At 62.4% G+C, this 9,371-nt stretch overlaps 1 protein-coding gene across 1 annotated transcript; it reads left to right on the forward strand.

The window, feature by feature from the left end:
- Window positions 1-3,294: 3,294 nt before the first annotated feature.
- FCER2 (Fc epsilon receptor II) lies at window positions 3,295-8,845 on the forward strand. Its single transcript, XM_054716771.1, is given in 10 exon segments — window positions 3,295-3,316; window positions 4,066-4,185; window positions 4,479-4,532; window positions 5,086-5,148; window positions 5,273-5,407; window positions 5,512-5,574; window positions 5,663-5,752; window positions 8,019-8,170; window positions 8,288-8,394; window positions 8,707-8,845. Coding segments are annotated over 10 exon segments (945 nt in total).
- The last annotated feature ends 526 nt before the right edge of the window (window positions 8,846-9,371 follow it).

The raw sequence follows: 9,371 nt of genomic DNA on the forward strand, positions 1-9,371 counted from the left end.
GCCCCCCATCGTGTCTCCATCCCCGCCAGGCCCTCCAAAAACAGTCCTCGCAACTTCCCCCTCCTTCCCCCCTCGCCCTCCCCTTCCCCCCTCCCCCCGCAGCTCCTAGGTCCCTCCAGGCCTCATGCTGTCCTCTGTCCACCCAGCAGCCCCAGTGGCCTCTCTCTGATGCCCACTCGACACTCTTCCCTATTTAAAGCGGTCACCCTCTGTCCCTTGGCAGCCACGCAATGGTTCAAGCCCCTTGATTAGCCCAGATCAGGGTGGGGGTGCAGAAGGAGCATCCCAGCCCCCCGGCCATCCGTTCAGCAGACATGAGCAGAGGCTCCCGGTTCCCATGCTGGGGACACAGGTGACAGACAGGGCAGTGCCGTGCTTGTTGTCATGGAGCGCATGCCCCCGGGGCCATTCCAGCCAGGACCCTCCCCATCTGGTGGTGGCTGCCCGCTCAGGTCTGGTTGGGGCATGGGCACAAGGGGGCACCCTCCAGAGTGAGAGCCAGGGTGTGGAGCCTGGGGCGAGAAGGCGGGCCATCGGGGGCAGGGTGTGTGGCTCTGGGCAGTCCCCAGTTGAGAGTGGGGATGGGTTAAAGGTCAGGGACATGGTACAGGGCAGCAGTTGCCAACCGGTCGTCCGCGGGCCACTGGTGGTCTGTGAGGTCCGAAAGGTTGGCGACCGCTGCTCTAGGGATAAAGAGGGAGGTGGGTAAAGTGCCAAGGAGTCCCTGTAAATACAAGGCGAGGTGGCATGATGGTTAGGGCTTTAGACTTGAGACTCACATTGCCTGAGTTCAAATCCTGCTTCTGCCACGCACGAACTGTGTGACCTTGGGTAAGTTACTTAACCTCTCTGTGCTTCATATCCTTCACCCATAAGGCAGCCTGGGTGACAAAGCATCTACCTTATAGGGTGATTACGAACATTAAATGTGTCACTACCTCTAGGCTGCTGAGTGTGCTTAGTACATGCTGCTACTAAATTAAACTGTACAACAAAATTACCAATATCTGACCACAATTTTAACATTTATCCCACGTGTCTTTCTTTCTCTTTTCTCCTTCCCTCTCCCACTCTCTCCCCTCTTCCTGCCCAGTCACTCCAGTTCAAACCCTGACCCTACCACTCACCTCCGTTAGCAGTTTGGAACGCGGGTGGCGTCTCTGAACCTGTTCGCTCACCTGAGACGTGGAGATGACAACAGAAGGGCCTCTGCCGGGCTGTGGCGCCCCAGATGGGCCATGCGTGGGCGCGATCATCTGGGCGCGCCCACGGTGAGGTCTGTGGAGAGAGAGCTGGGGTGGCTCTGCTTTCAGGAGAAAGTGTGCCTCCGGGTTCAACGCCTCGCCACCGCCGGGGCCTCTGCGGCCTCTGCCGGTGGCCCCAACGGGCCAGGAGGACAGCAACTCGCAGAACTCGCAGTGGGTGAGTGGGAATGTGTGACGCCGTCACTGTGCAAATGTGTGTCTGTGCCTCTGAGGGTGTGCCTGTGTGGGTGTGGATGTGTGTGCACACGTGTGACTCCGTGTGTGTGTGCCGGGGCTGGTGGTGGGAAGTGGACATGGGTTTCCTAGAAGAAACGAGCTCTGGGCTGAGTCTCGAGGGACAGCCAAGAGGGGAGCTGTATGAGGAAGGGCAGTGGGCAGTGTGAGGGGGTCCTGGGCAGGCTCTCAGGTGCCCAGGGACCTGGCGGGGCAAAGGGGAAGCCAGGCAAAAGGATGAGTGAGGCGTGTGCAGGGGCTGATGATGGAGGGCCCTGGGGAGTCGTGGAAGGCTGTAAGCAGAGGCAAGACTTCTCATGTTGGACAAACGGCCGGTTTCTGCTCCGTCACCTTGACGCTTGCCAGCAGATGCCCCCCAGGAGGCCCTGGCCCAGGTGGTTGAGCAAACAAGCTTCAAGGCCACAGTTCCTGGGTTCAAGCCCTGGGAAATGGGCAAACCACTTATCCTCTCAGCTGGCAGCACCCACAGGGAGTTACTGAGCGGCTGCTGCATGCCGGCTTCTCACACCCCATTGTACCTCATCCGTGGAGTCAGCACTGTCGCTCACCCCAGGTTACAGAGAGCAAACGGAGTCACTCATCGGGGAGAAGCCAGGACTCAGCCCAGGTCTGACCAGCTTGGCATGTCCAGCCACACAACGGGGACGTTCTGGCCTCCTCCAAGATGACCAAATACTTGGTTCGAGCTGCGAGTAATCAGAGCCTGGCAGCCCCGCCTCTTCACTCCCCCAAGGCTCAGAGCGGGGAAGCCACTTGCCCATAGTCACACAGCAAGAGGGACAGCCAGCGACCCCCAGGCTTGTCTGACCCAAAGTCCACGCTCTTCAGCACATAGTAGGTGCTTTAAAGTCAATTGCCTTCACCCTGGCCAGTGTGCTAAGTGGTTAGAGCGTCAGCCCCTCCTACCAAAGGGTCGCAGGTTCAGCTCCCAGTCCAGGACATGTATCTGGGTTGTAGGTTGGATCCCCAGCCCAGGTCAAGGCACCTGCTGAAGGCAACCAATTGATGTGTCTCTCTCACATCAGCGTTTTTCTCTCCCCCTCTTTCCCTCCCTTCCACTCTCTCTAAAAATCAGTGAGCATTAACCCAAAAAAATAACTAAATAAAATCAAGCGACTTTAAAGGTGTTTGGAAAGGTTGGCAGAAGAGGTAGCTGTGGCCTGGTGACGGGCTCTGCACCCCCAGCAGGACCGCACAGAGCAGATGCCTGATAAAGGCTTCGTGTCTGAAGACCCGTGTGTTCAGCCTGTGCTGACAGCCTCGTGTGCAGTCTTCTCTCCTGCGACCCCACCGTGGCCTCACGGGTCGGGCACTGTCCCAGACCCCGTTTTAGTGAGGAAGAAACGGAGGCTCAGAAGGTTGTGTCCCGGGCCCAGGGTGCACAGGCAGCAAGGCTGACAAGTGCTGAGGAGAGGACTACGTGCCAGGCCTTGTCCAAAGCGCGTTGCACATTCAGTCACGTTACAAAGAAGGAAACTGGTTTTGAGGCTCAGCCACTTGCCAAGGTCACGGGTGCACGCTTACTGAGCACGTGCCCTGTACCTCACCTGGGATGGGCCCGGGGCCCTTCACACCAGCTGTGTCTCCTTACGGGCGACACTGACGCCTGGCCGTGAACCAAGCAGCATCCGCTGGTGCCCGCGGAGCTTCTCGACCCTCGGATGCCGTCCTGGGCCAGGACCTAGGGCTGACGCCTAACCCTAACCCTTGTTAGAACACAGATCCAGCCGCCGCTGTGACTGAGCCCGGCAAGTGAACAGTCTTGGCTGGTGGGGAGCACCCAACCAGCACTGCCATGGAGGAAAGCTCATACTCAGGTGAGAGGGCTCTGGAGCTGACTTTGGCAAAAGCCAGAGCCCTGACCTCCTCCTTCCACCCCGGGCTCCGGGCCCCTCCCTGGGAAGAAGAGTGAATTTCTAGGAAAGGCCCGCTATGGGGGGGCAGGCACAGAGCCACTCAGAAAGGGAAGCCGGGCTACCTCCCTCTCTGACTCAACAGCCTCCCAACAGCAAGGCGGCTCCAGCTGGGGCACCGCAGCCCAACGGGGTGGAAGAGCAGGTCCCACGGGGACTCAGAGCAAGTGAGGTTCAGCATGACGAACCCTCACAGCCAGGATGAGGGGAGGGGGGCTGGACCTGCAGAGGACCCTCAAGGTAGAGTTTTGTGGGGTCAGGAGCTCGGGTGAGGCCTGGGGGTTCTGACATTAGTGGGGGTGGCTGAACCTGTACCAGGGAAGAGGGGCAGGAGGGCTGGGTGGGCTCGGCCATCTGCAGAGGAGCACACGGAGGAGCCCCCCCCCCCCCCCCCCGCAGCCCCGTGGGTCTCTCTGGAAGGGCCTGGCCCCGAGTCAGGCTCGCTGCCGGCTGCAGTTGGGGCAGAAGGAGCGGCAGATCCTGGGGTGGATGGGCAGAGAGACAGGCTGAGATGCGCAGATGGACATGAATGTAGAGTGAGGGGAAGGGGTGGGCTCTGGCAGGCTCCCAGGCCTTGGGGCCCTGAGCCCTGGGGGAGGGACGGAGCGGGAGCCCAGCCTCACCTGCGCCCCTCCTCGCCCCTCTCCTGGCAGATGTCTTGCAGCTGCGCAGAGGGCGGCGGCCGTGCTGCAGGCGCGGGACGCAGGTTGTGCTGTTGGGGCTGGTGACGGCCACGCTGTGGGCCGGGCTGCTGACCCTGCTTCTCCTGTGGCGTGAGAGCATCCCCAGCCCCACGGGCCACCCCTCATGTTCCCTCCCAGACACCCCCTCCACGATCCTGGGGGCCCAACACATCCCTTCGAGCCGGTCTCCCATCACATCTCCCACGTTGTCTCCTGCTCCACTCTCAGCGGCCCCACTCCCACTCGGCAACCCCATCTCCCACCCTTGGGGCACCTCCCACGTGATATCCCCGAGGCCTCCATCCCCAGCTGGCAGGTAGCTGTGGGCGGGTGGGGCAAGCTGAACCCCCTTCCTCTCCTCTCCTCCCCTCTCCCCTGCCCAGACCGGGACACCGTGCAGGGCCTGAGACAGCTGGAGGACATCGCTGCCCGGAACGGTATGTGGGGGGGTGGGGGGAGACAGCGTGGGAAGGGCTAGGAAACCAGGCTCTTGTCCTGCTTCTGCCACTGACCACTGTGGGATGTGGGAGGAGAACTGGGCTCCAGTGTCCCCCCAGGAACTCAAGGGTCAGCCTGGGTTCCTCCTTCCCCATGTGGGGGGTAAGCCCAGTGACTCTTGGAGGGCAGGGGAGGGCCCTGAGAAGCGCCTGGTGAAATGTTATGGAACTGCTCCGCGCCTCAGCTTAGTCACCTGCCAAATGGGCATCATTTCAGCGCTGAGAGCTGAGATCTGTGCGGCACTTAGAAGGCCCCTAGCATCCAGTGAGCTTTCAGCAGAGGCCTGCTGCTTTGACATTTAATTCTGAAGGGAGGAAAGGCACACAGATTCTTTCTACTGCCGGCACTTGCCTGCGTACTGTTGCCACCAGAATTAAAAACCAAAAGCTGCAGCCACTGTGACTAGGTGAGGGGGTCCCTGCACTTGGGGCTGGGGGATTCAAGGACCTGCCTGCCTGGCTCCTGAGGACACACGTTCCCGCCCCTCCCCAGTCTCTCAGGTTTCCAAGGACGTGGAAAGACATAAGGGTGACCAGATGGCCCAGCAGTCCCAGGGTGAGTGGCTTCAGCGGGGCCTGGGGGAGAGGGAGGAAGGGAACTGGTGAGCATGCGGAGGCAGTGCTGCCGGCCACCCGTGAGCTGCACAGTGAGCAGGCGGCCCTAAGCCCCCGGCTAGGAGCCCAGGGGCCTGTGTGGGGAATGCGTGGCCCTGACAGACTTGCTCACCACTGAGCCTCTGCCCTGCAACCAGTGGCCCAGGCGCTGCAGAGCATGGAGGAAATCCAAGCAGAACAGAAGAGAATGGAAATTCAGGGTGAGAGCTGGGGGTGGAGGGGGGATGTCCTAGAGCCATGGGGACCTCGAGACCCTCAGGCATCACTCCTGACACCCGTCCTGCCCCCCGCCCCCCGCCATCAGACTCTGAGCTCTCTCGGAACCTGGATGGACTGCTAGAGGACCTGAGCAACTTCAAGTCCCAGGGTGAGGCTTGGGAGGGTCCGGGGACGGGCGGGACCAGGAGAGGCCCACACGTTTGTCTGTGACCACTGCCCCCGTCCAACCACCCAAGGCTTAAATGAGAGACGCACGGCCTTGGATTCATTGGAAAGACTCCAGGAGGAGGTGGCAAAGCTGTGGATAGAGCTTCGAGTGTCCAACGGTGAGTGCGTGCGTCTGAGCCCAGAGGCGTGTTGATATAATCATGTGACAACACAGGTGTGTGGTGGTGGTGCATGAATGTGAAGACCATGTGGAGGGGTGTGTGTGTATGTGTGTGTGTGTGTGTGTGTGTATGTGTGTGTGTGTGTGTGTGTGTGTGTGTATGTGTGTGGCAGGGCTAACGGAGGGCGCACGAGGAAGCCGGTTCTGAGTCCAGCTGCACCCCTCCACACCTGAGGGCGGGGGTCCCACATGTTTTCCCCCAGGTAAAAGCAGTCACTGTGTTCTCTTTACTGACCAGTCCTCTGTCCACCATGGCTCAGCAGAGGGTCATGAGTAGGATGCCCTCAGCCACAGCCCCCCCAGAAGATGGTGTGACCCAGCCCGAGGGTGTAGTGGGGTCACCACTGCAGCTGTGGGGATGACGAGCATCCTGGCATAGGCCCCGGAGGTGGCAGTGATGGAGGCAATGCTGGCAGCGACAGGGCCATGGGTGGCCCCAGCAGGCCAGCCCGCTGCAGGGGGAGTCGATACTCAGTCACTGTGCCTTTAACCTGAGGTCCATTCCACCACTCCTCCCCCTCCCCCCCCCCCCCGACTTCTGGTCTTCCACCTCTGGGAAGCCCCGAGGCCCGGCTGAGGGAGAGAAGAGGAAGGCTCTGTGCTCGGGGGGCGGAGTGCTGTCCCCGGGGACACGGTGCGGCCGTGGGATTTCCAGCAGGAAGCCCCAGTGCCCCGGGGCAGGCTGGGAGGGGGGTCTGGGCCAGCTCACTCTGAGGGATGACCTCTGATGGATGGCCAGCTCCAGGGCTGTCTCTCAGTGACGAGGTGACACGCAGCCACGACACCTTCCCCACCCTTTCCCTGAAGGGACCAGCGATGTTCTCTTGCTTCTTCACATGGCACCCCGAGGGCTGCGTGCTGGGTGCCATTTCGTGAGCGAAACGCACCCCCAGCTCTGCTCCTCCCAGGGCTCACCACCTCCTGTGAACCCCAGACTCCTTACAGCACCCCCCCAAAGCCACTCGAAGAAAATCGATTAAGATCCTGCGTGAGTGGGCCAGTAACAGGGTTCAGCCCTCCCCCTGGGAATGCTGGGGGCAGAGACAGTGCCTGAGCGTGTCCTTGGGGCAGGGGCAACGGGAGAGACCAAGGTGGCCTTCGGTCGAGGCCATGGGGACCCAACCCTTCAGCCCCTTCCCCTTCCCACACCCTCGCCTGGCCAATGAGAAGAAAATCAAAATATCCCCGAAAGTGGCCACGGGCTGGTTTGGGGGTGCTGGCGGTGATGGTGGTGGGGCTGTCATCGGAGCAGCTGGCGAGGACAGTGCAGGGGCCTGGTCTCAGCCCCGCCGTCAGCACTGGTGGTTAAGACATGCTGGTCTGCCCTGACCGGTTTGGCTCAGTGGACAGAGCGTCGGCCTGCGGACTGAAGGGTCCCAGGTTTGATTCCGGTCAGGGGCATGTACCTTGGCTGCGGGCACATCCCCAGTAGGGGGTGTGCAGGAGGCAGCTGATCAATGTTTCTCTCACATCGATGTTTCTAACTCTCTATTCCTCTCCCTTCCTCTCTGTAAAAAAATAAAAGACATGGCTGGTCTGGTGTTGGTGAGGGCGGTGCCGGCCATGGTGTTGGTGGACAGATGTTGCTGCCATGGTGGGTGCCAGCGCTGCGGTGAGGCTAGTGATGAAGGCGTTGCTGGCAGGGGTGGCGCCTGGGGACATGGTGTGGCAGATGAGATGCCATTGACTCTGGAGGCATTGGTAGTTACTGTGCTGGTGGCCGAGTGCTCCCGGCCACGAGAACGTCTGTGGTCAGGACGCGGGTGACGGAGGCGCTGTGGCCTGTGCTGGTGACGCGGGCGAGCGCCGTGCAGCGGCAGCAGCTGTGCTGGCGTCATCGATGACTGACGTGCTGGTGGCCGAGGGCTCTGTGGCAGCTGTGTCGGTGGCTGATGGATGTTCGGCTCTTGGGGGCCCTCTGTGGCGCTGGCGTTGGCAGTTGAGGGGCTCCTGCGTGGGGGCTGGTCTTACCGGTCAGCCTCCGAGGCCCAGGGCAGCAGGGGGCCGGCGCGTCCCTCTGTTAGGCCCCGGGGTGTGACTCCAGGAGGCATGCTGCCACCCCCCGCCCGTTGTACCCAGGGCACCCAGCAAGGTACCCACCAGGCTGCCCACCGCCGTGCCTGCCACGGTGCCCGCCAGGCACCAGCCACAACACCCACTCCGGTGCCCACCACAGCCGCCCCTGAGTCTCTCCCCCGTCGCAGGCTCCGTGTGCAACACGTGCCCTGAGCAGTGGGTCAGTTTCCAGCGGAAGTGCTACTACTTCGGGGAGGGCGCCAAGCGGTGGTTCCAGGCGCGGCAGGCCTGCCGCCGGCTCCGGGGGAGGCTGGTCAGCATCCACAGCCAGGAGGAGCAGGTGGGCCTGGGCTCTGCATGTGATCAGGGGGAGGGGGAGCCCCGACTGCCTCCTGGCTGGTGGAGGGACGGACCCAGGCTCAGCTCGGCAGCCCTCCAGCCCGGCCCTGCTCCTCAGGACTTCCTGGCCAAACACAGCAACAAGAAGGGCTCCTGGATTGGCCTCCGGGACCTGGACAGGGAGGGAGAATTTGTCTGGATGGACCAGCGCCCCCTGGACTATAGGTGAGAAGGGGAAGGAGAGGGAGATGGCCCCAGGCTGACTGAGAGAGGGGGCGTCTCTGTGATAGAGGGGGGGTGTTTGGAGGCACGTGCCCCAGGCCCAGACCTGGGGGAGCTTCTGGACTGTCACGGCGGGAGATGGTCAGGGTGGGAGGGAGGCCTGGGCTGGATGAGAGAAGGCAGGTGTGTCTCTGAGCTGCACCGAGATGGGGTGGGGACCCCGGGGTGGGGTGACAGGACCCAGGTTCAGAGGGGTGAGTAAAGGCTGAAGGCAGTGGGGCCCTCCCCCTGCGCCAACCTGAGCCTCTGCTGCAGCAACTGGCGGCCCGGGGAGCCCAACAACGGGGCCCAGGGCGAGGACTGCGTGATGCTGCTGGGCTCCGGGCAGTGGAACGACGCCTTCTGCGGCAGCTACCTCGACGGCTGGGTGTGTGACCAGCTGGCCACCTGCTGACTGCCGCCTGCCGCCGCGGTCCCCAGACGTGGACCCCGACAGCCCCCGCCTACCCTCCACATGTACCCCTCCTTGTGACTCCCCCACCTCAAATACGGGGACAGCTAGGGCCAAACTGGGACCCTGAGGACCCCACTGAGGCCTGGGTGCCTCTTTCATGGCTGAAGAGTCCTGCTGACATGTTCCCCCGCCCAGAGGACAGCTGATCCGTCCCGGCTCCTGCCAGCTCCCCAGAGGGCCTGTCCCTTGCCCCTCCACCCAACCTGCTGTCGCCGCCTCCCTGCCTTCAAGTGCTCAGAGCTCCCACCTCAGGAGCCCCTGCCCATCAGCCTGAGGGCTGGGCGCTCCCTCCCCGATGGGCACAGGGCCTGGCAGCCCCGCTTTCAGGGGAGCGGTAGAGGCCATCCCGGACCCCGTCTTCCCCACCTCCCCACCTGCTGGAGTCGGGAGTGGACCTTGCCCTCGTCCGCCCCAGATGCAGGCCCTGTGCCTGGCTCCTCCCGCCCTCCTGCCTGCGTCAGGAAAA

This window comes from Eptesicus fuscus, chromosome 6 (genome assembly GCF_027574615.1).
Source record: "Eptesicus fuscus isolate TK198812 chromosome 6, DD_ASM_mEF_20220401, whole genome shotgun sequence".
Classification (NCBI taxonomy): Eukaryota; Metazoa; Chordata; class Mammalia; order Chiroptera; family Vespertilionidae; genus Eptesicus; species Eptesicus fuscus.